The sequence below is a fragment of the Sinocyclocheilus grahami genome, unplaced genomic scaffold, assembly GCF_001515645.1.
Source record: "Sinocyclocheilus grahami isolate Dianchi unplaced genomic scaffold, SAMN03320097.WGS_v1.1 scaffold533.1, whole genome shotgun sequence".
NCBI classification, from domain to species: domain Eukaryota; kingdom Metazoa; phylum Chordata; class Actinopteri; order Cypriniformes; family Cyprinidae; genus Sinocyclocheilus; species Sinocyclocheilus grahami.
Window position 1 is genome coordinate 293,168 of NW_015505712.1, and position 26,866 is coordinate 320,033.

Here is a 26,866-nt window from a genome sequence, read left to right on the forward strand (position 1 = left end):
GTGTGTAAGTCAAACCTCCTCCCACTCATGAACACATGTAGCCCATGTCTTCCTCTTTGTGTTCTTCTGCACCTTCTCTCTCTGAGTTCCTGTTTAGTAGCACTACAGCACGGCAGGCGTGCTGATATAACTGCTCCTGTTGTTGCTGCCGTTGTTCAGTGCCTATGTAGGCTGATATAACCTGATGCTGAAGGATGTGGTTACATTTCCACCTCTTTTCATCTTAAGCACTGGATTACACTGCAAGGACATTGGTTCCGCCTCAGCCCGCACATTGATAAAAGGCCAAGAAATCATGGGAAGAGGATAAGAACTCCAGGTAAGTGTTGCCTGTGGTGCATTCCTATATCATGGTCATTTTATTCTCAGCTCATAGCCTAGGAAAGGAATACAACTCAGAATTACAAGGCCAAGTCAGTGGACATGATGTGCTTTAGCCAGAATCAGAAACATTTTGCTTCCTCCACATCAAATATTTACACGTGAAGACTCCCAATGCTCCATGACCTTTTAAATTGAGTTTTTACGACAGATGATGTTCATAGCTTAGGATGTCAGGTGGAGACTTTACTATTCACTGATTTTGTGCAGTAAGGCATGCAGGACAGCTGTTCTGAATCAGTAATCTGTTGAATGATGTTTATCTACCAGTATGCAATACAATAATGCAATCATGTAATATGCTCAGTTATGTGACAGCACTGGTGTTCTGTTCTGTTATTATACGTGGTTCTATTACTTAAATGATTTAGAATTTTAGACAGTAAGCTGTAATGAAACTTAGACTGTGTTAGAGCAGTCTTTTAAAAGAAGACTGTAAGCCATTCACATAGGCTTCCTCTGTGGCGAACAGTCAGATGTAAAAACAGTGGCTAATTCGGAGATCTTATCACGTTCGAGCAGCAGACTTATAGCAGGCGCTCTAGTTCTCACAGAAGATCCATTAAGATAGTGAATGGGTGCTAATATAGCATGACAATGAAATTATTTTTCTTAATACGTATATATACAAATAAACATTATCAAGAGTCTGCAGATTCTAAGCGTTTGGTTGGAAAATACAGTCAATCCTACAAATACAGCTGATGCTCCTTCTATGCAGAGCCATATGCTTTGGATCCAGTTAGAGGCCAATGCACTGCGAATTCATAATATTTGATGCAGTGGACACATATTTCCAAGTAAGGATGGAGTATAAGCCACTAAGTGCAAATAGATGCAGATGAATTTTACATTTTACTTGCAAATTCGTTTTCTTTTTAATACAGTCTATAATATTCAAATGATATATTGTTATCATTTCCACCATAGCATACAATAGTTCATAGTTCAAGTTCATAGTGACTCTGCAAGAACTGGCCTTCAGTGTATAGTTGACTGGAGCAAGTGTGATAGAACAGCTTTAACGTACTGAGATACTTCTTTTCATGCACAAACAGCATCTGACAGAAACTCTCTTAATACATACATAAGGAAGTTAATTTTTTTGGCATTCATGTGCTTTTCCATAAGCAACTTAAGAGAGAGGAATATCAAATTATGTTACTGTTCAGCTAAAACCATGTGATGGTAGGTTTGGTTAATTTTAGCAGAAAGATAAATAGATTTTGCATACTTGTAAATATCTCAGTATAATACAATGCAACACAATGCAATACACAAACAATCCATCAATAAGCAAGTAAGCATGCAACACCACACAATTGATGCAACTTTAAGTTGTAATTGCTTGTGACAAACTTTCAGCTGAGTGAAATTACAGGATCCCCACTTAATAACAGATCATTGGCTAAATTTGGATTCCAGTTGAATCTGCTGGAAGATTATGCAACTAGAGACTGGAAATGAAACTGGATGAAAGTTTCAGTGGTGACGGTCATCAGTGTATGTATCATTGCTTTTAAACACTGTGGTCAGCCCATTAAATGTCACTGGACAAAACATATTTGTGCTTAGACTGTAGGAAAGTTATAATAATGAATTTAAATGTATTAGATTCCCAAAAGTCATATTCAGGCACAACAATTATATACAAACTCTTACATGACACTTGTGTTAGTTTAAATGGCTGTCACACATGCTTTTGTCAGCCAGCTCCTCTAAGTTCAGAATGCGTTAATTTTGAGTCATAATTTGAAGTGAAAGTGGCTTCTTTGTAATCAGCCATAGGCATTGGTTGTGTCTGACATGGAAGACACACTAAAGTTGTTTTGTGTTAAACCTCTTCCTGTCTGCATGACAGCAGGGCTCATATATTTTCTATCAAATTTAGTTCCCCAAGGTTTTTTTTACCTATGAGCTCATCACACCTGGCATTCCAAAAATAGAATGTGGTTTATTTATTCTACATATTTAGATTCCAATGACACACTTATTTATATGCAGTATAGAGTATACAGTATAGAAACAATTGCTTGACATATTTTTGGCAGCATCACATCAGTTATTCTTAATAAAATGAACTCAGAACACAGAAATTCTGTTAAAACAGACTGGATTCAGAACAGAAATATTAAAAACATTCAAAATATATCCAGTATTACATCTATATGTGGACACTTGTAAATTACACAATATGGGGATATCCATACTTTCACTTAATAAACAACAGTCACCAGAATAAATGTCTGTTCAGAGTAAAACTGAAATTTACTTTCTTCTAAATTTGTTATTCTGTACAATAAAAAATTATATATAAAAATGATTGTATGTAAAGCTGAAGGGGTCAAATAGTGCAAAGCAGCAAAAACTAAACAATATATTCTATATATAGAATATAGTTTTTATTCTTAAAAATTGTGTTTGCATGTTTCAAATTTAGACCACTAATAAACAAGCCATTCAAAGTCCTTAATCCCTGTTCATGCATGATTTTCTCTGCATGCATGCTTAACAGATTTGCTTGTTTCCTTGTTTTATATAACACACTACACTTCAGTTCGGTTTTACACAGCATAAGCTGAAACTGAGGTGAGTGTAAAGTTCCCACAGGTACCAATAGAGGCTAAAAGGAAAGAATAGAGTTCCTCATTTCCGCCTAGACTGGAGATTTGGTTCTGGTAAATATTGTTCTGTGATAGATCCCCTGCATCCTACTGTATTTGCTTAACTGGGCCACTGTGTCGGCGGCAACATATAAAAAGGAAGCACTTACCGTTGAATATTGTCACTATTGTTCGACTGCTGTTATTTCCTAAAACGATCACGGCAGGGGGAGTTTGGCCTTATTGTTATGGGTGGGAGGGATGTGGATGAGAAGACTCTGGGCTCACAGAAGGCGCATGGGGTATATTGGTCTTCATCAATCAGAGACTCCACACAATGAGTGTCGACTCCCTCACGGTGTGGGAGTCTATCATAGCGGCCGATCGCACCACAACAATGGAGCAACACCTGTTTCCTTGGCAAAGCCTGGGAGCAACCTTCCTGTACAGGGCTGTTGGAAATATGATCAGGAGAAAGAGCTGAGATGAACCTTCATGCTGGGTCACAGTGGGAACGTGAATCAGCTGAGAAGAAGGGAGCATCTCAGCAGGCATGCTGTTAGATTTTATTGCTGAGATCTTAGATATGGAATTTAGTGTCCAGTGTTTGTACAGTCCCTGTTTCATCTGTCTGGATGTTTTATACTGTATGTGGAATTGTTTTGTTCACTAAAGTAATGCTATTATTTATTTTTAGAGTAAAACAAATGTGATCCAAATTTCTAATGCAGCATTGCTTACTCAGGATAATGTACTGAAAAGGTCCTAGTTGCGTTTCACTGATTTTGTTCACAGTCTGTGCACCTCAAATGGGTCTTTGCTTCACATAGGAAGTTTGCTGGGATTGTGTTTGTGTTGCCCAGATGAAATCATCCTCTCATATAAGAGGATGTGAACACATCCTTTTACGTGTCAACAAGGTCACTTCCACATTTCCAGAGGTTGCAAAATGAACAAAAGGCTACAAGCATCTGACTGACTGACTGACGGCTGCTGGTCACTTTGTTTACGCCAATTTAATCCAATATTATGCCACCAAACAGACCACTGATGTAGAACATTGGTTTTTAACCAGGGGTTCTAAGCAAATTTTCCCAGGGGCTGCAGAATGATCTAAAACACTGTGTACGGGAAGTCATGGCCTAATGGGGGAAGTCGTGGCCTAATAGTTAGAGAGTCGGACTCATAACCCAAAGGTTGTGGGTTCGAGTCTCGTACCGGCAGGGATTGTAGGTGGGGGGAGTGAATGTACAGCGCTCTCTTCCACCTTCAATACCACGACAAGGTGCCCTTGAGCAAGGCACCGAACCCCCAACTGCTCCCCGGGCGCCGCAGCATAAATGGCTGCCCACTGCTCCGGGTGTGTGTTCACGGTTTGTGTGTGTTCACTGCTGTGTGTGTGCACTTTGGATGGGTAAATGCAGAGCACTAATTCCGAGTATGGGTCACCATACTTGGCCACTTCACTTCACAAATGTAAAGGATTTACAACAATAAATCTAGAAAGAAAAAAATTCACGGCATTCACTTCTGGGTTGTAATTTAATTTGCACCTGGCACCTGTTGCCACCAGGTGCCACTTTCTATGAAATTAGCGTTGTCAATGAAATAGCAGTCAAATGGAAACAATGCTGTGCCAATTTTGTGACATAAACCAGCTTTTTGTTTGCCTTTATAATGGAAATAGCAATCATAAGTTCAGTGATGAATTAGTTCCTTCCAGGCAAACTGGCAAGGCTACAATAGAGCTCTGGAAGGTCATTAAGGCTAATATCAGGCTGTTCCCACTACCTTGCTTGCAGGCCTGTTGTTGTGCTTGAAAAAAAAGTGACCAGCATTAACAATCTTACTGTAAACCAGAGTGAGGCCATTATTAGAACTACTTTAGGTTTTATTTTTCATTCTGATAACTGGAGTTTTCTCAAGTTTAACTTGTCTGACAGACCTACATGTGGGTTTTGTATATACTCGTGATTTTTCTTGAGTTTACATCAGCAAATTTCCCTTTGTGACCACAGTGAAATTAAAAATAAAATAATAATAATATTTGGATTGGTGTTGCATAATGATTGAATTTAGGAGCTTACATGAACCTCATGAACAGTTAAATGTTCTCCCATTGTGCAATAAAAATATGTGCAATAACCTTATACTTATTTATCACCCTACATCCAAGTACATCCCTACAACTTTATTTCTATTCTATTTCTATTCTATTTATCTATAGCACGCCTGTACATATTTATTCTTTTTTTCATATGCATATGTGTATTTTATTCACGTCTTACTTTTATCATCTGTGTTTTGTTGTTGTCTCTGTGTACTGGAAGCTTGTGACACTAAAACAAATTCCTTGTATGTGCAAACATACTTGGCAATAAAGCTCTTTCTGACTTCTGACATGGACAAAACTAACAAGAACATCCTGTCTGTTTTATTAGATCAGAAAAAGCCCCTGACATCAGATAGGAAATCAGCTTAATCTATTTTCAACACTGTTCTGCTTTTTTTTTTAATGTAAGAAATGTAAGATATAGCCTACTATGTTATTATCTGACCATATCTAATTATCAGAAGTTGTAGTGTTTTGTTGTTGTCTCTGTGTACTGGAAGCTTGTGACACTAAAACAAATTCCTTGTATGTGCAAACATACTTGGCAATAAAGCTCTTTCTGACTTCTGACATGGACAAAACTAACAAGAACATCCTGTCTGTTTTATTAGATCAGAAAAAGCCCCTGACATCAGATAGGAAATCAGCTTAATCTATTTTCAACACTGTTCTGCTTTTTTTTTAATGTAAGAAATGTAAGATATAGCCTACTATGTTATTATCTGACCATATCTAATTATCAGAAGTTGTGTCTCAAGGTGCATATGGAGTTATTAAACCTTACATTGAAATTATTATATATAAATATTATAGTATAGTATTATTATAGTTTCATGTATATAAAAGCTTAATTGAAATCATCAACTCACAAAACATCTAGGCTACAGTTTCTAACCGCCAAATAAATCAAACACAGTGAATTGAGATGGTATTTCATAACTATTTATCTGAAATAAACTCGTTTTCGTTTTTTGCTTCATAATGAAATGTACTTAGACCTTTAAAATCCCCAGTAAAATAGTTTCACAAGCAACAGATAACTATGCGGTGCACTTCTCTGTTTATGCAAATCCGCTTTATGACTCATGACGCTCAATGGGCCGCGCGCTCAGCGTGTTAATGCAACGTGATGTTTGGTGAGTGATGAGTTTTGTGTATGCGTTAACAAGTGTTTACAAGAAACTAAGTGAAGCAAACAGCTTTACTTTAGTGTATCATCTATAATACTGGGGGTTTGAGTTTTGGATTGAATGACTTCAAATTAAAATTAACTTTGGATTTAATGATTAAATATCTTTCTGAATGTTTGCTTCATGATTTTGGGGATTTTTGTTTTGACATTGGGGAAGTTTTGAGAATGATACTAAACTACAAAACACAGCCTAATATGAGCCACACTTAGGCTACATTGCATTCAGGTTGATTTACTGATATGATGACCTTAAGACCTTAATTTGAAGACAGATTTAACCAGCAGTACACAGAAACTGCATTACATATCATTTTTTTTGCGTTAAAACTGGAGAGGCAGGGACGTGGAATGAGCAAAAAGCGACGCGAGATGCCAGTGTCAAATATGTTTACACTGAAATACAATGGAAAAGCATCGCATTGGAATACCAAAAATGCGTTTTGTGTGAACGGCACCTAAAAAGGGCTTAATATTTGATCTCTTTCACAGCTGCACTTTAAAATCTGCTCGTGTCAGCCAAACGTGAAACATTTAACGTTAGCTGAACTAGTCAAGTTATTGCTCATTTCAAACTTACACTGGTCAGTGACTCACTGGGAGAAATATTCCACCAAATCCGTTTTTTTTTTTTTTGCATTAGTCTGTTGAAGAGGAATTCTCTATTTTTGCCTTGTTTTAATGTAATGATTTCGCTATTTCTCATGAAGGTGCTATATTAGGCTAGATACAATATACATGCTGTCTGTCTATGAGGCTTGTTCAATTATCATTGAGTTCAACGTTGCTTATCATTCCTGTTTTTTTATTCCCCGGCTACATACTACAGTATGTGGTGTTGTTTATTGCTAGATGGCAGATTCTATGCTTCTAACAGTAAATGTCAGGAACTTTAAATGTTATCAGGAAGAAAAACAAACAGTTGGCAGCTGTGGCATCCCCATTAATAATCCCTAAACCAGATAGTTCTCTTGAAATTCTCTGACACCAGGTTGAACATTTTCCTAAACCTCAATATTATTTACAGACATGCAAAGGATGCTGTATGTTTACTTCCCTGAAGGGAGACGAGCGTGTGTTTGTCTATGTAGATAACATTATCTGGAATTTTATTGACACATGCTGCTACTTCATTCAGGTTACACCAACTGTGTTATTGCATAGAAGCCGAGCGAAACCCTGCATAATAACGTATAACATTTTTCTTGACCGATATAATTGGAATTCTTCTATTTAAATATAAGCATGCAGTTCTGTAATGCTTTTTAGTATCGTATTTACAGAACAGATGAAGGAGGCGGTGTGTATTGTATCCTTTTTTTCACTATTTCAAAAACTGGTAGGACTTAGTTTTCTTTATATGACTTTAGTTCTTATTTTGTTTTATAGTTACAGTCAAGATGCAGCACACTTCGTGCACAGAGGACCGGATCCAGCACGCTTTGGAGAGATGCCTGGATGGACTCCGGCCATCAGAATGCCTGACACAATCCTGGAGTGGTAAGGCCATCCCAGTGACCCTCTGCTGCTGATGGGTCGCTTTTGTTTGGCATTACTGTTTTTCCATTTCAATTTTTTACTTCTTTTTTGTACAATTTGTATGTGGTTTTCCTTTGTCAGTGGTTTTCAATTGACCTTATGTTGCAGACTGGAAATTAGAAGTGATTTGCCACTGAAATGGGCTTAATTTACACAAAGAATTAAATATGCATAATACACATAATACATGACACAACACACTTTTTTTTTGGTCTGCATCCATTAATGTTTTCAAAAATATGTAAAAGCAATACATGCATACAGTGACAGTGAATACACCTCTTCTATGATGTTTTAAATTTTTATTAAAATTAGAAAGCATTAGAGCATAGAGTAAAAGCAATGTTATGCAAATATTCCTGATACTATAATGGAAGGAAAAAAAATACATTAGGCTAAGATATTAAAATTGAGTCATGAGGTGCAACCAACATGCAGAAATAACACGCACAGGAAATATTATTAGAAAGGATCCATGCAGACCCTCATGACTGTTGCAAGGTCAAAGTCTCAAGTTTTGTGATTTTACTTGATGGTTAAAACATATTTAAAGTCAAAATTAAACTTTTCTTGAAAGTTTTTCAAAATTGTATGAAACCAACATAAATACAAACAGTGTATATACATACGAATTTGGCATGTTTTAGACTAGGCTTTAAAAATATATATATTTTTCTTTATCGTGAAAGTGATTCCATTAATTTGTCATGGGCCCATATAATTCGGTGACTGGGTGGGTGTAAATGCCAGCTGATTGGGCATATATCTACATTAGCCCACCCACATCTGCATTTAATTGTAGACTGCAATACACTACTTTTTCAATAAAAAAGCCGTTTCAAAGTTTAATTTGCTCAAACACAACATGATGCTTAGCTTTGACATGCCATCATATTGATAAAGTTGAATTAGGCCTTATTTATTTACTATGGAAAGGTCCTATATAGAATCTTTATTAGTTGTATATTCGATTTGGTTGTTTTTATGAACCTGGTTTTGGTTGTTTATGAACTGACAAACAAAAGATCACACCCTGATGAACACCATAATGCCGTTTGTGTAAAGAGTGGGACACTGTTGATAGACTCAGAGAGAAGATGTTGTTTTCAGAGAGTGTTCTATAGGAAATGTATTATTTGACACCTTCATTTGGGCAGGAAGTTAAGATGTCCTTTGAGTAATGCAGTCATTGACTACTGCAGATCTTTAGTAGGAAAACTACAGCTGCCTTAAATATCAAGTTTTGAGGTTACACACGGTTCTGTCACGTAACCGATATGATCTGTTAACGCTGCTGCTCTCAAATTGTACACCACAGTATGTTCTTTCTCAGAATTCAGGGAACCCTTTGACATCTACACAGCAGGGATTTTAGGGTAAAACTCAGATTATCGTGTAATTAGCCGGCTCTATCATGTCTGATGTGTGTTCAGATTAATTCCTGCCCTTTATGTGTACTTGACTCATTTGGTGTTATTCGGATTGTGCAGTGGTTTCGTGCATACTGTGGGTGACTTGTTTACTAGATATCATGTTCATTTGAGGTATAAACACGCACATTTGTCCCAGTTTCACAATTAGAGTTTTCATGCTTGTATATTTATGCATGTTTGTGCAGCTGGCTGGTGTATGAACCGCTGGAGTCTAGAAGAGCTGGTTAAGAGGGACCCAGAAAATTTTCTCATTCTGCTGCAGCAAATTCTCAGAAAAGCCAGAGAGGTATGTATGCATGTATACGCACCCTGTCTAAACAGAATACTACACCCGCAGAGTAGAAGTGATACTTTCAGTCACGTTTCTGATCAATATCCTCTGTGTTGAGCTCACTATGCCCCCTTGTGGTCTCTCAGGCTATGACAGATAAGATTGTATCTAATCCATGCTAACATATTGGTGTTGTTCTTAATTTAAATTAAGTTCAGCAAAAACTTTTTTTAATGTGATCAAAAACACAATGTAAGTTTGTCTGTAAGTGATATATGCTGTATATCTTTCTCTGCTGTTTTAGGTTCAGCAGGAGTGTCATTATGAGCTTGTGGCCCCCTTGGCTCTCATGTTTGAGTCCACACTCCTGCAGGTAAAGTGTCATGGTTATGTGAATAACATGTTATTCAAGAACAAATTTACCAAAGCCTTGATAATCAGAAACTAAGAATTATTTATCTAATTTTACTTCTGGAATTTGTTTGTGTGTTTTTTGTAATTTTTCTTGTTAGTATTCAGAGTTAATGTTGAAGACAGGGAAACAGGATTTGCCATTTGAGTGCACCTATTAGCAAATATTAAATGCTTCTCAGTGTTAATTCACACAAATAATTCATGCAAATATCAGTCAGTGACACAACAACTCATTTTTTGTCTCCATCTAACAATTGATTAAAACATTTATAAAAAGCAATTCATACATGAAGTAGCTCAAATACACAATGTTTTCTTTTTTTTTTTATAAATGTTTTCTTTTTTTCTATTTCTGGCAAAAATATAATGGTGATAACTATCCTGATATTATAATGAAAGAAAAAGCCTAATTGAAAGAATGGAAGTTCCTGAGCCTTATTACCTTATTAAAACCTTAAGTAATTTGGCTAAATCTTTCATCAATTTCACTGCTTGTATATATAATATCTGATTAAAATTAAATTGTTTTCATCTTAATTTTTGTTATTTATTGAAGCCTGGAAATAAATAAAGCTTTAGGGTTTTGAAAAATGTAAAACAAAGAAACCTTACATAAAATGAAGAAGAAATATTTACACTTAAGCTTTGTTTTACAGTAATTATATTATGAAGTTCCGAAATTCATGTACATTTTCAGATATGCATTTAAATTTGCAAAGCATAATTTAGTATTAAGTTAGAAAAATGAAAAGCATTTTTACTTGTAGACTTTTTGACCCCACAAAAATAGCTTTAAGCCTCTCAGTTTTAGCCTTCTCATTTATCTAGAAGCTGATATTAAAGAAATTGCATCTGCCTGTTTTCTCTTTGTAGATGCCTCTTTGTCCATCTGATGGAGAGATACTGACAGAAGCTTGTGAAGTGTTTCATGGCTTCCTAGCATGGCCTGAACCCTACTGTAGTGTGTGTCGTAACCTGCTCTCCACTTTACATCAAGAGCTTAGAGCTCCAGGTAGCACATTGACATCAAGAAACACAAGATAAACTTTTATCAGTCACTATCATGCAACTTAACACCTTATTAAAGACCAGTTTGTTAACCTAAAGGCCTTTCCACACTGAACACGATGAGAATTCGCCGACGAACGGTGCTTTCACACCGAACGCGAAACGATTGTTCGCCTTCTGCTAATTCACGCCTGCACGCTAGGTGGCGCCGACCAACAATGCATTTTTCATCAGATATGTATCTCGGAAATAGATTTAACATCATCCGCCACTCAATATACAGCATTAAATTAAGATAAACAAGGTTCTACACCAGAAACAAACTATCTATATTGCTTACAAGAATAGGCTACATCCTAAAATATAATTAGCATCAAGCTAAACATAAAAGCATCAACATAAAAGTACAATTAGCATCAAGCTACACGTGAAAATGTATGTAATTATTAATGTATTTGCTTTAAACCATCACTTGTAATAACTTCCAGTTGTGATCTATAGTTGATTTTGATTAATAAGCAGACACATGAACTCTTTGTATGTTTAATAACGCTACACTGCTAATATTTGTCATGAACATCCTTTATTGCTATAAAAATACCATGAACTGCATACAAAACACATACAGAAAAGATATCGTCATAATCATATGTCTATTTGCTTTTATATTTCATGTGTAGAAAAAGAGTGAACGCGCTCTGACTCATAACATTCGCGCACATGGAAAAAAACCAAACGGTGCTCTACAGATCACATAATTCAGTGGGCAATTAATAGTATTCTGTATAAAGAACATGTGAGAATAAGTCTGTTCTCAAATACCAACGATAACAAAACTCAGCATCCACTCTTCTCTTATTGGCTCTTATCCGGGATGCTCTTCTTCTGTGTTTGTCTACACTGGTTTTCGAAACAGCACAACCACTCTTGCCTTTTGTGCAGTGTTGCCAGATTGGAAATGTCCAAGTATCGTACCAGAAGTTCAAAATTATCGTATTTGAAAGAAAATTATCGTACACAAGTTAAACGTTCAGATTACAGCTATTTATCCTTTTCAGCACTCATTTTCAATACTTTATTGCTAAACTATTGACCTCAGCTTTGAAAAAAAAAAACTGACCTAAGTGCGGCAGGAACATTAACTTGTGCTCGTGAGAGAGAGTCATTCTCCACGATGATTGGTCGAGAAGATGTGAGATGAGATGAAAGACATGTGTAACACGTTCAAGTCTCCTCACAATCATGAAGGTGCACGTACAGTAGGACCCACACAGCTAGATCAAGGAGTATAGAAGCCCTATGATTACAACAACTATCATTTGGTGTCACAAAATTCTGAAATTATGGTATTATTGATCATACATCGTACAGAGGTCAAAATTATGGTACAAATACGATAATTATCGTACGTCTGGCAACACTGCTTTTGTGCAACAGCAGCTGCTCCGGTCACGTGATCCTAGCTCAAATCTTATTGGACAGCCCGTGTTTTTGCTTTGCGAAACTGAAAAGATCCGTCGGACTGGTTGGAAAAAAAACATTCACATTTTCGGTGTGCGAATGTTCGTGGTCTATGTGGAAGCATTCCAGCGCGTCATCGCGTCCGTTATTCGTTTCGCTTTTTCGCGCTCAGTGTGGAAAGGCCTTTAGTCCCAATCTACTAATTCATCCTATTAAAAAGAAAAGTGCAGTGACATACTATTTTTCAGTGGTTTCAAGAAGCATTTCAGCTGTTTTTCAAAATAAGTGCAACACTTGTTTATCAGTTTTAAGAGCACTAGTAGTAACTTAAAGATTACTTAACTTACACTCTAACGTCAGTGCATTCACTAAGATTTTTTTGTTACATAATGTTGAAATCTGATGAAATAATGTTCTTGTGTGCATTTGCTTGTATCAGGGATTTCGTACTACAGGCTGGTAAGAGAGGAACAAGGCCTTGCCACCTCCAGTCAGCGTTCTAAGATCATGTGAGTGTGTTTCCACAGAAGCAGGAGGAAATCCTGTTGTGTCAGTTATTGCTCAGCCCTTTGTGGTTGCAGTCTTCACCTCTCGCTTCCTGTGTCAATTCTTGGATATTCAGAATTTGTCTTATTATAAGATTACTTCTTTGTGAAATTTTGTATGACAAATAATAATAATACAATATTTAGCCCAGTGTTTAATTAAAAATTTTTAATGTTTGATTATAAGGATTTTTTTGTTAATTTTACCCAATAAGTCAAAAGTAATTAATATAAAAAATGTATACGAAATAATAAGAAATGTTTCTTGAGCACCAATAATAGAATGATTTCTGAAAAACCGTGTGACGCTGAAAACTGGAGTAATTCTAAATTCAGCTTTGCCATCACAAGAATGAAATTTTAATGATATAAGTATAAATATATTTAATAATATATTTGAAAATATGTGACCCTGGACCACAAAACCAGTCATAAGGGTCAATGTTTTGAAATTGAGATTTATACATGCTGGATAAATTTATACAAGCTGAGTAAATAAGCTTTCCATTGATCTATGGTTTGTTAGGATAGGACAATATTTGGCTGAGATACAACTATTTGAAAATCTGGAATCTGAGGATGCAAAAATTAAAAAAAATTTTTTTGAGAAAATTACCTTTAAAGTTGTCCAAATGAAATTCTTAGCAATGCATATTACTAATAAAAAATTAAAGGGTTAGTTCACCCAAAAATGAAAATTATGACATTAATTACTCACCCTCGTGTTGTTCGAAACCCGTAAGACCTTCGTTCATCTTCGGAACACAATTTTAAGATATTTTTGATGAAATATGAGGGCTCTCTGACCCTCCCATAGACAGCAAGGTAACTACCACGTTCAAGGTCACGCCGGATCTGGGTCAGCGCCGGCGCCGCCACATGCTCGCGTCATGGTACTGTCGTGAACGCGCGTCCAAAGTGACACAGTAGAGAGGAAAATGTGGAATAAAGTCATTATTTTTTTATTCTCGTAGCTTCGTAACTTTACAGTTGAACCACTGATGTCACACGGACTACTTTGTTGGTCATCTTGGTACTTTTCTGGACCTTGAAATTTGGTAGTTCCCTTAAATTGTGTTCCGAAGATGAACGAAGGTCTTACGGGTTTGGAACAACACGAGGGTGAGTAATTAATAACAATTTTCATTTTTGGGTGAACTAACCCTTTAAGTTATTTACGTTAGGAAATTTACAAAATATCTTCATGGAACATGATCTCTACTTAATATCCTAATGATTTTTGGCATAAAAGAAAAATCAATAATTTTGACCCATACAATGTATTTTTGAATATTGCTACAAATATTGCTACCCGTGCGACTTATGACTGGTTTTGTGGTCCAGGGTCACATATATTAAAATATAAAATGTTTTTTTAAATTCTAATAATATCTCACAACATTACCATTTTTACTGTCTTTTTGGTGAGCATTTTTTTAAATGGTAGTGTAAATCAGAGATCTTGCAAAATAACTTGCAAATAACAGACGGTACTAAAGTCTGCATGACACTGGCCCTACAGGACTGGAGTTTGAAACCCTGGTGTAAATAATACCATGGTATTACCACACAATTTTTTTTATCATGGCTGGCCATTTCAATTTAGCACAGCCCTCCCTACAATCTGTCCTGGATAAACATCTGCCCCATAATATATAATATATTGAATAAATCGCATATACTATAAAATAACAAATGCAAACTTCTTCTGTGGACAAAATCGATGTGTTTCATCTGTTTCTGCTACACTACAGTGACATTTTCTGATGTTTTCTCTGTTGCAGTACGGTGTTGTTGATGAACCCGGCTGAGGTGCCTGCTGAGTTCCTGTCTTTGGCAGAGCAGCTCAGTGGAGCAGAGGTCTCGCAGAGAGAGAGCAGCATTACACTCATTAAACATAGCTACCAGGCAGTGCTCGGAACTAAATACCCACTACAGACCATCAGCGGTGCTCTACAGGTACACCACACTGTTCCATGTAACACAAAATAATGTTTCCTGTTTTAATGTGCTCCAACTTAAGTTGATGCAGAGTGTAGGTGCGTCAGACTGTGACTGATTATGTGTGAATGTGTGGGCATATCACTTTGTGGGTGTCAGGAAGCATGTGATCTGATTGGGGGGAGGGGGTGATAACTAAATGTGTGATCAAAATGACTCATATGTGATTTGGTGGGTGTCTAATGGGGAAGAAATAGATTAATTGACTGGGTGTAATGAAGAGAGCTTCTTATAATAGTTTTGCTTGCAAATGGTAAAATTAATTATAATTTTGTTAGATTACTTGGAAGTTAAAATCAAGGGTGACTTCATTTGAAACACAGCTAAGCATTCATTGAATTCTGACTCTGAGTGACTTGCAACAACCGAAGAGGTTACAGTACATGACTAAGTTGGTTCCTTTTTAGTGCCTGAGTGATGATGAGTTGGCACAGATCCTGTCCTCAGTGAGTGACCTTCTAGAGTCTGCAGCAGCCATGACGGATATAGCTAAAGCTCGAGAACATGTGACGGGTGGTCTGGAGGCGCTGCGAGAAAAACTTGCCATACCAGCCTCCAATGGCAAGACTTCAAATGGTATAGTCTCAGTTTCTACTTATAGCCCACCTCACAAACCCTAAAAAGGCAGCGAAATATGCTTTGAATTGTTACCAGACATGTGTCCAACCTAATACCAATTTTAAAAAAAATTTGTATTATGAAAAATTTATATTTAAAAAAAATTCCATTTCACTTTCTAAATCAGTGGTTCTCAACCAAGGGATAGGAGGGCCCACTAAGGGGCATTAGCAAAATTCTTTGTGGCTCCAATTATCATAATCTAAAATCAAATGCTTAAAAAAATGGCTGTACAAGATTAAACTGACATTACATTTTTGACTTTATTTTTGTTACAACGGGAGTACCAGAGGTACATATCAGATTAGATAGGGCCTTCAAATGTTGTCTTGGACAAACAGGGCATCTTGGAGACAAAAAGGTTGTGAACCACTATTCTAAACTGCATTATTAAGGTTATTGTCAATCAATGTCATTGTTATAGTAAAATTAATTACTACTATTCCATCAGTTACTGTTCACAAGCAATCAATAATATGAAAAAGAATAAGTTACTACATAGGCACATGGAATGTGCAGTATTATAGACTATATTGCTGAAGTATGTGGACAACTATTATTTAAAGCATGTGACTAATGCAGCCGAAATTTCAACAAACATTTTAGTAGAATTGGGCCTGTTCACAAAGCAAGGTCCATAGTGAAACAATTTACTGAGTCTGATGGGGAAGAATTTGCCTGGCCTGCACAATGCCCAAGTCCATTGACCACCTTTGAGATGAATTGGAACCTCAGGTATAAACCAGGCTCCATCACCCATCACCTGACCTCACTTATATTCTGTTGATTGAATGGGATCAAATCCCCAAGCCACGTTTCCCAGAAGAGTGAAAGCTATTATAGCAGCAAACTCCCTATTGAAGCCAGTGACTTTGAAATATTTGGGTGTCCACATACTTTTGGCCATCTGAATTGGTGGTCTACATCCTATAGGGTTTCATGGTTGTTGCTTGGTGACATACGACACTATTTGTCTGGGCAGCAGTAGTACATATTACCTGGCACAAACTCCTAGAAACTTAACCAAGATGGATGGCCAACATGAAGCAATAAAGCTGATGGCATGATTTTTCCGCTTGGGAAACAGTGGTGTGTTGGGTTTGGAGTGGGCTAGTGATTAATGAGAAAGACTTTGTTGTGTTTGTGTCACTAGGGGTTCTTCAGACGCTTGGCCTTCCAGCAGCCAAGTGCTACACCTTCCATTGGGACAAGGATAATTTTGGTAGGACGCTGAATCCAAGCCAGTCCCATTTTTTTCTGCCATGGGCTTATTCAAACATTTGTTTGGCTGTTTTGGAATTATAAACATTCAAAGATTGATTTCCAGTCACTTTGATTTAGTTTAAAATGTCATTAGGGGGTTTCATGAGTTGAAAGTTAATACCCCAGTTAATAATAACCCTCTGAGTCACGATTTTCCATCTTGTTTTTTGCTAGATGTTCTAAATGACCTTCTAGACATGGAGTCTGAATTTACCTTATCTCAAACATCTGAGTGCATGGAGGAGGAGGATGTTGACAATGTGGATGTGGAAGATGATGAATATGAGGACTTAGAGGAAGGTTTTGTATCAAACGGTTGCACTGACTATAGGGCCTCAACCTTCTCTACTGTCTCCTCCCTTTCCACGGCCTCCAAAGACTCCATGTTCTCCACTCTCTCAGTCGCTTCCTCTGAATGCTCTCCACTCTCCACACTCTCATCCTCATCTCAAGCTTCAGGCACTGACAGTGACTTCTGTGAGGATGCAGAAGAGGACTGTCTGAGCATAGCATCTGTGCCTAAGTCCAAAACTGGCGCACGATTTTCCAAGCGCCTCTCACGACTCTTCAAACCTCGCAGCCACTCTCTGTGTCGAGCTAAAAGCCTGGGTAGCCCTGAGGCTAAAGAATTAGTGATAGCTGTCCGCTCTAAGAGATCCAATTCTCTGCCACAGCAAGTGCAACTGCGGAGCTCTGAGTTAGGGTTCCCAGCTCCCCCCCTCTCACAGCTGCAATATGTTTGCTATAGGAGAAGACCCATTCTGAGTACCGATGATGTGGAAGGGCCACCAGGGGCCACAATGCTCAGAGTGGTGGTGTTCGGGGCAGATCATGTGGCAGGGAGACTCGCCCGTGCTTATGGCAGCCTGAGAAAAAGAGAAAGAGACTGTCCACACCTGACCAAAGCTTTCAGGATGAAGTTTTTCTTTGTGCCTGTGAGGAGAGATACAACTCCAGCCAACTTCTCCATGAGGAACTCTGGTTCTTCTCTGCAGCTGTCAGTGAGTCCACTGAAACCAGCCGTCTCTAGCACTGTGAGTGAAATCATGTCCCTTGAGCCTAAAGTATACTTCGGTTTTTGAGTGTATTCTAAGGTATGTGTATCGTGCGTGTGATGTACAGTACATGTCGTCATCAACAAAATACACACATAGCTAAATTTTTCTAACTGCACATCATCTGTACACTTTTTTTTTTTTTTGCATTGAGTAGTTAGTCCACCAGGTGGCAACACCAATAAATGTGTAAATTGTGTGAAGTGGTTAAGCAATATCCGCAACTCTAATTTAAAAAACATTTTCTAGACAACTTCTAGTTTAAAAATACATTTTTCTAATTCGTAACTGTTGCAGAGAAATAGCACAGACTTTGGACAAAGATGACACTTACTAGCATGCACGTGTTGCCTTCCTGTGTTTGTGTGTGAAAATGGGGTATATTTAGATTATGCCTTCGGCTGTACACGTGCTTAGTTTTCACATCAAAACTGGAGTATACTTTGGGCTTTAAGTTTTGTTCATCATTTATTTTTCAAATCTGAGCTTTAGGACTGAATCACGGTCTACACAAATCTGATCCAAACAGGCTGCTCCACTTCTATAAAGGGCCAATTCCCATTCTGTTCAATTGTACTGAAATGACAGTAATGACCAAATTCATTTACGAAAAAATTACGTAGTGACAACCAAATATGTGAAAAGTTTGTACCAAACTGGACTGAACAACTAATTTTTAATGAAGCATGCATCAGAGATGTGTGTTCCTCTTCTCCAAGCAATTCACAGGGAGAGAAGTATGTGTCTTGACCCATTCTTAAAGGGATCATATGACAATGCTTAAAATAACATTATTTGGTGTATTTGGTGTAATGCAATGTGTTTCCACGGTTTAAGGTTCAAAAACACATTATTTTCCACATTACATTATTGTTGCTCCTCTCTGCCCTGTGGTTCTGAAACGCGTAAATTTTTACAAAGCTCATTGTTTTGAAAAGCGAGGTGTGCTCTAATTGGCCAGCTATCCAGTGTGTTGTGATTGGTTGTTGGGATTCCTCAAGCATGTGACGGAAATGTTACACCCCTAACACACAGCGTCTCCATGACATGGCGGTGGTGGCAACAATACTAAAGTGAGAATAAAAGTTATGCCTTCTTTCTTTGTGTAAACATTTGGCCTGTGTTATGCAAATCATCCAACACAGTGACGTAGATTGGTGGGGGCGTGTTTAAACGAGGCATTTTAGGAAGGCATGGACAAGTCTTAACTTTTATAAAGAATATATATTATTTAGGTTTGAGACTTTAGTCTTTGCAACTTTACGGATCTTATATATGCACAAACAGCTTGGAACAGTCCAAAGACAAAGGAAAACTTGAAATCGCGTCATATGACCCCTTTAAATTTTGTCACAGATGTGTCTTTCTCCACGATAGTGGCTCTCACGTGCCCTTTATTTAATGCGAGTACTAAATTCCCTAATATTAATTTTGGTCAAACGTAGCTAACAACAAACTGCTTCAGCTGCCATTCATGTTACTTGCTTGTAGCCGCAAACCATTTCTGTAGTTATCACTACGTCAATCATTACAGTTTCACATGTGGTTCCTGTATCCCGTACACACTTAGAATCACAATTCACTCCCACATTTAAATGTGGTTATCACACCCAAAACCATTAGTGTGTGCTGGCCGCATTGTTTAATTGGATTTCAACCTACATCTCTGATGGCTAATCTTTGTATCCCGCCTGGCTAAGCTGGATGGATTGGTCTCTTTTGGTGGTTCTAGTGGAGTTTTGGGCATTTTTTCACAGCTGGTCACAAGCTAAATACTAACTTTACTAGGCTGGGAAACAACTAAAACAAACAAACAAAAAAACTTTAAATTAAAATGATCTAAGATTTCAGCAGCCATATGCATGTGGATTTTTGCTCCTGGTCTGAGCTAACGTTAGGTCCCAAATAAACAAATAATAATGAAAGTCCTGCATTACTTGCACACACTTTGAAGTCAAAGCACAGATTTTGTTTTCTCATGTAAGATTTTGAAACAGGAACATTGGTATTAATTTGTCAGCAGGATCTCAGTATGAATGGGACGGAGGACAGCACTAATGACATAGCCAATCTTCTGGGAATGCTGGATCCCTGGTATGAGCGGAACACTCGGAGCCTGCTGGAGCTTCCCGTTAATGTGTTGTGCCAGGTGATTCTTTCACATCCACACAGACTCATTCACATGAACAGAGAGTGCATGCATATCTAAATAATCAGTCAGAACAACAGTAAATCTTTTGTTATATGGCAAGCTTTTGACACTGCATGCACGCGCACAAAAAAACCACATCCCATAAAACCACTCATATGAGGAACTTGACTGAGTGTGTGAAAGTGTGTTTTGAATTGTTTTGATTATCCCCATGGCCAGCAAAAAAAAAACATTTCCTTATCAAATTACTGATGAAAACTATATTCACACCAAATGATCTGTCCATAACAGCAAACATCCAAGATTGAGTCAGACCTGTCTGAGGGTGCTGGTGAGGAGCGTTTACCGATATTTGCTGACCTGGTGCTCTATTACTGCCGTCATGCCGCCCGCCCTGCCCTCATTCAGCTTTATCAAGCAGAGGTGAATAAAAAAACATGCTATTTCCTCAATCTGTAGCAGTTTCGGTTATAGACTTTAAAACTGTACCTTAAAAGTCTATTACAAATCTATTATGTCTTACAGTGTGTCAGGCAATATGCGGGGCACCTTTCTTCAATGTGCTATGGATTCTGTGTGTTTTCATTCAAAAGTTATTTTTAGTGCTCTATGAAATCTACATGCATTTTTAGAGGTTGCTTGGTGTTAACTAATGACACTACAGTATTTCATTCATCTTTTCTGCACCGTTTTGTAACTTGTCTTGCATCTTATACTGCCATAATGTAATCCAGTGGTTTCACAAAAGTTTAAATCTTACTCTTGGTTGTAGTTGACACTAGCTGGAGGAGAGAGACGGACTGAAGTGTTTGTTCACTCTCTGGAGCTCGGACACACAGCTGGTACAAGAGCCATCAAGGCCATGGGTGAGTGTGAACAAACACTAGCATGTCAGATCAGTTTTTTTTTTCCACTGTGAAACTATCAAAGCAATCACCAGGATCATTTTCTTTTTTTAATATGTTCTTATATACATTTTTACTGTGTGCATGCCCGTTTCTCTGTAAACCCTGAAGAATCACCCTTCCCTGATGCTGTCTGCAGCATTTTTTATATGGAGGTCAAAGCGGCGCATGACAAAGTACTGTGATAATTGATTTGCTGACATAAGTCATGAAATAAGTCGTGCGAAAGAGTCTTTAGTTTTTTGTTTTTTTTTGTACTAGCAGGTTTTAACTTCTCAGAAGTTATTTTGGATGAACAGAAGCAGCTTTAAATTCAGACTAACAAAAAATGTTTATAAAAAAAATTATTTATTTTAAATTGAAGAAGGAACACAAGGAACATTTCAGATCCTGTTCTGTATTGTGTTTTGCAGTAGTTAAAGTCACTCACTACTTTTCTAAAAAAAAATCTAATCTGTTCATATTTTTCAGGTGCTGCAAGTAAGAGATTTGGCATTGATGGAGACCGTGAGGCTGTTCCTTTATCACTTGAAGTTACTTACAATCGAGTAAGACGAACTATTCCAGTGTTTGGATGAATTTGTTAATGGTGCAGGCATGCGATTCTCATTCGTCCCCTCTCTTTTTTGTCTTTACATACAGATACATATCAGTGGCAGATGTCAGAAGACAAGGGCAGAGAAGTCCTGCACCTCTATAAACCTGCTAAAAGCCTGCAGAAATCTTGAGGAGCTAGGTAGAAAATAACTGTGACAGAACTATGATGAGATGTTGATTAGGGCTGTCAAGTGTTTACATTTGAATGTAATAAATTGCATAAAAATAAATAACACAATGGCATTGAAATTATGATCAACTTACTCAACATTGGGCTAACAGGCTTAACGTCATAAACATATTTGCACAGGCTCAAAAAAAATAACTGCCTTCTCAACACAAAAGAGCCATTTCAATGTGTAGGCCTAAAACGATCAAAGGGATATTTACAAAATATTATAATCTTTTCTTTTTCTTTAGATTCGAAAATGGAGTGCCTTCATTTGACTATGACAGAAGTGCTAAAGAGACAAAACTCTAAATCAAAGAAAGGCTACAATCAGGTGAGCAGGAAGGAAGTATGGGAGAAAACTGAGATGTGGTTTAAACAGCCCCGAAACTAACTTAGCGCAAACACCTAGAGTTACTCTCATGTGGTTTTTGCAGCAGTGTGTAGCAGTCGGCAAACAACAACATTTTTTACCAAGAGCAAACATTTTGGTTTTTATTTACCTGTTTCTGTACCGGTTTACACAATATGGCTCGTGTGTGTCTGTTGTACTTTCATTTTTACAGTGTCAGTGGTTACTCTTTGGTTCAGTTATACCACACACTGACTGTACTTCATCTTGTTTTGTTGCCATTTGAAAAGAAAATATACTGTTGTTTACAAATTTGTTTAAAGGGGTCATATGATGCGATTTCAATTTTTCCTTTCTCTTTGGAGTGTTACAAGCTCTTGGTGCATAAAGAAGATCTGTAAGAAGTTGCAAAGACTAAAGTCTCAAATCCAAAGAGATATTCTTTATAAAAGTTAAGAGTCAACCACGCCTACCTAAAACGGCTCGTTCTAACACGCCCCCACATGTCTACGTCACGATGTGGGAAGATTTGCATAACGCCGGCCAAATGTTCACGCAAAAAAGAAGGCGTAACTTTAATTCTTGCTGTTGCCGCCGCTGCCATGTTGTGGAGACGCTGTGTTTTCGTTGTGAAAGCGAAACTTATTTGTTTGGCCTTCCAAAAGAGGACACAACTAGAAATCAGTGGTTAAGTTGTATTTACAACACTGTTCCAGAACAGTTCAAACCAAATATTCAGATGTGTGCTGCACATTTTATGGAGGGCGAGGACTGTTTACTGAACCAGTAGCCTACAATGCGTCTGTGGCACAAAGCCTGTTTCTATAAAGTTGGGCAGTTCCAACTTTGCAAGGACAGTCTGGCACTTCTGACTCACAGCCTGTAAGTACGTTTTTTTATATTTAAATAATTTGCCACTGATGATTCAAACGCGAGTTTTGGGCAGTGTAGAGTAGCGCTTGTTGTTTCTCCGATCACAAATGCAGACATGGTTTTATGTTTACGCAGCGCGATACGCAACGCGTAAAAAGACAGTATAAGTCATTATAATCAGTAATTATGTCCCCACTGGATGCAACAAATGCCTCATTTGTAATGGGTTTTATTGGTTTTGTCTCGTCCTGTTTGGAGACGACATCACAGTATGCTAAGGGGTGTAACATTTCCGTCACACGCTTGAGGTATTCGGTCAATCACAACGCACTGGATAGCTGGCCAATCAGAGCACACCTCGCTTTTTCAGAACGATGAGTTTTGTAAAAATCGACGCATTTCAGAAAGGCGGGGCATAGAGGAGAAACAATAATGTACATTATATGGAAAATAATGTGTTTTTTTTTACCTTAAACCACATAAACACATTGCATTACACCAAATACACAAAATAATGTTCTTTTTAGCAACATCATATGACCCCTTTAACAGATATTTGAAATAAATGAAGAACAGTGAAAGTCATGAATATCATATGGAAATATGCTTATGTCCTATTGCAAGACCTATTTAAAAGACATTAACAATGTTACTATAATTGCATAGATTAAGTTGTTGATATAAAAGTTGTTCTGGTGATTCAAGTTGCAGTATTTTAGTGTTTTTTTTTCAGATGAAATTTTCTTATAAAGCTGTCGTTTGTGTTACAGCAACTGACCACCACACAGGTAAAGGTGGATAAGGTTCAGGTTAGTGGAACTTGCAGCACCACCTTCGCAGTTTGTCTGGACCAAGATGAGAAGAAAGTTTTACAGAGTGTGGCCAGGTACAGTTTGTTTTTGTTGGCTTTTTTACACTGATGTTTGGCTAAAAAGGATATGCAGTATATTTATTTCCTGCACAGCAGTGGTAGACAGACAAGTCAGACAGGTTTTTACACCTGCTCCATGTGAATTGAGCCCATGACCTTGGCATTGATAGCACCATGCTCTACCAAATGAGCCACAAGAACATATGAAATTGCCAAATTATAATTAAATACTTTTAATAATTAATACTTTTTTTTAGTAATATGTCATTGAGTTTGTGTACGTTAACTTAAATACATTTGTGTACTCTGTTCACCACTGCTATGCAGTATAAATAAATAAATGATTATTAATTATATTTTATTCATTATTTCATACGTGTTGCATATTTATTAAGTGAGAATGCATTGGATTGATCAGAAGGGACAGATAAAACATTGTAAAGCACATTGGTATAAAAACCTCTTTTAAACAAATGCTGTTTCTTTTGAACTTGAATTAAAAAGTCTATTCAAAAGTGCTGGAAAAGTTTATATCATTGTTTCCAAAAAAATATTATGGAGCTCAACTGTTTTCAACTTTGAGAAGAAATATTCATTGTGCACCAAATCATATTAGAATGATTTCTGAAGCATCATTGACACTGAAGGCTGTTGAAAATTCAGCTTTGCTATTTGAATTTACATTTTAAAAATCTATTAAATAATAATAAATAGTTATTTTATATTTTAAGAATATTTCACATTGTTACTGTTTTACTACTATATTTTTAATTAAATAAATGCAGACTTTGTGAACATAAGAGTTATTTCAGAAAATAATTTTGTGTTTTAATATGTGGAATACTCCTTGCATTAAGCCAGCAAAACAAAAAAGAGGAACAAAATCATGAAATGTCATCTTCATGTTTTACTGTGTGATGGAAACGAGACTGATAGTGACTCAGTGACCACTGCTGTTTGTCTCAAAGAAAAAAATGTTAATTCTGTCATAGAGTTGTCATAGAGACATTAAAAATATTTGTTATAAAAATAGTTTTGTGGCCAACAACCGCTAAAGTTTTTCAGTGCATTACTATTAGGATGTAAACTCAGCTGAACATTTATACAGTGACATGAACAACCCCAAACCTTTTTTTTTCTCTTTGCAGATGTGAGGTATCAGTTTGTTATAAATCAGATAGTTCGACTGATTGGACGAAAGGAAGGGTGTTCTCATCTCAGACGCAGCCTCTGCAGCCAACCTTCTGCTCTCTGCTTTGTCTGCCTGTTGCCACTTTCAGTGGACCTCAGCCTTGAACCCAGAGACTAGGTTTAACCCTAAGACTCCAGCCTAATATATGTCCATTTACATAGTTATCTTCTTCCACTTTTAAACTACAACTCTGCATATCGACTCTCAATAAAGCTAAGATACACTTTCAGGCAAAAGTGCTCTTTTATTACGTTTGTGAGCATCATATGTATGTAGAGCGAGGGTTGTTCGCTTCATATTTCTGAGATAAGGATAACTGCTTGTTAAGCCTGAGGTACATCCTACTGAATATAAATCAGTGGACAAGCTGAGACCAATTTTATGGACTTATGACTAATCATCATAATCATTTATGGACATCTGAATCAGGTTATGAATCAAAACATGAGTCATCTATAATGGTTTGGTACTTTGAAAGGGATGTTATTACTGGATTGAATTGGAACTGGGCCTGTCCTGGTTCTTATAAAACCAGCGTGGATGAATACTCTTGTTAATGCACATATTAACCACCATTTAAATATGCACTGTGGACACTGTAATAATATGTTTGTATATATGACATAATTATTTTATGTAGCTATAATGGAAATTCTCAGGAAATATATATTCCTTTACAGTCTTTCATTTTTAATTGTTTATTTAAACTCATTTCTGTCTGGCCAGAGAATTGAGACAGTGGTGCCTCAGATTTTAGTCCTTAAAATCTAATGTATTCCGTGATTATTTTTGTATATGTTTGTATATTTTATCTGCAGGATTATTTTTTGCTGTGTTGTGACTTTAAAAGTATTTGAAACCTGTCTGCTTTGAATACCTCTTATTGTAGTTTGGTGTGTTTGCCAGCAGAGGTCCTTATAAACCATTTGTTGAGTTTGATCTAAACCTGGCACAGTTTGTAAATTAAACTGAATTTTCTTTCTTTCTTTCTCTCCGTCTCTTTCTTTCTAAAATGTGTGTATCTGTTCTCTAAAACGATCAGAATAACTGTCAAAACAGTTATTTTCTCTGTCTTTCTGTTTTTTTTGTGTGGACACTGTAATAATATGTTTGTATATATGACATAATTATTTTATGTAGCTATAATGGAAATTCTCAGGAAATATATATTCCTTTACAGTCTTTCATTTTTAATTGTTTATTTAAACTCATTTCTGTCTGGCCAGAGAATTGAGACAGTGGTGCCTCAGATTTTAGTCCTTAAAATCTAATGTATTCCGTGATTATTTTTGTATATGTTTGTATATTTTATCTGCAGGATTATTTTTTGCTGTGTTGTGACTTTAAAAGTATTTGAAACCTGTCTGCTTTGAATACCTCTTATTGTAGTTTGGTGTGTTTGCCAGCAGAGGTCCTTATAAACCATTTGTTGAGTTTGATCTAAACCTGGCACAGTTTGTAAATTAAACTGAATTTTCTTTCTTTCTTTCTTTCTTTCTCTCCATCTCTTTCTTTCTAAAATGTGTGTATCTGTTCTCTAAAACGATCAGAATAACTGTCAAAACAGTTATTTTCTCTGTCTTTCTGTTTTTTTTTAAACACTTAAAGATTGTATATGTGTTAGCAAAATTATGGAGTAGAGGAGTACAATGTATATAATACAAAAAATTGAGGGATTTTACTCTCTCTCAGAGCAGACCGTTTTTAAATAATGTCCGTTTGTGTTTATTAAACTTTGTAAATACATTCTATTTGCAATAATACTAGATTTCATTTTGTTGTCTCAATATGTTGGACAGAGTGTTGTGGGAACAGACTAATGGCCAGTACTACTGAAATGTACTGTTCACTGTATGCAAAA

General features: G+C 36.9%; 1 protein-coding gene across 3 annotated transcripts; it reads left to right on the forward strand.

The window, feature by feature from the left end:
- The first annotated feature begins 87 nt into the window (after positions 1-87).
- On the forward strand, positions 88-25,983 carry LOC107555376 (phosphoinositide 3-kinase regulatory subunit 5-like). 3 transcript variants are annotated; one of them, XM_016238141.1, is made up of 18 exons: positions 88-319; positions 7,676-7,786; positions 9,444-9,544; positions 9,834-9,902; positions 10,817-10,955; positions 12,852-12,921; positions 14,742-14,916; positions 15,366-15,534; positions 16,730-16,798; positions 17,014-17,873; positions 19,915-20,043; positions 20,338-20,469; positions 20,819-20,912; positions 21,423-21,499; positions 21,594-21,687; positions 21,969-22,051; positions 23,713-23,828; positions 24,962-25,983. In XM_016238141.1, exons 2-18 carry the CDS (start codon positions 7,687-7,689, stop codon positions 25,107-25,109), a joined length of 2,625 nt encoding a protein of 874 aa, XP_016093627.1. In that variant the 5' UTR covers positions 88-319; positions 7,676-7,686; the 3' UTR covers positions 25,110-25,983. The 3 variants fall into 3 exon arrangements, with proteins under 3 accessions (XP_016093627.1, XP_016093625.1, XP_016093626.1); XM_016238139.1 differs by lacking the exon at positions 88-319 and adding an exon at positions 6,156-6,233; XM_016238140.1 differs by lacking the exon at positions 88-319 and adding an exon at positions 6,156-6,233 and having other exon boundaries at positions 19,918-20,043; positions 24,962-25,982.
- Positions 25,984-26,866: the final 883 nt, after the last annotated feature.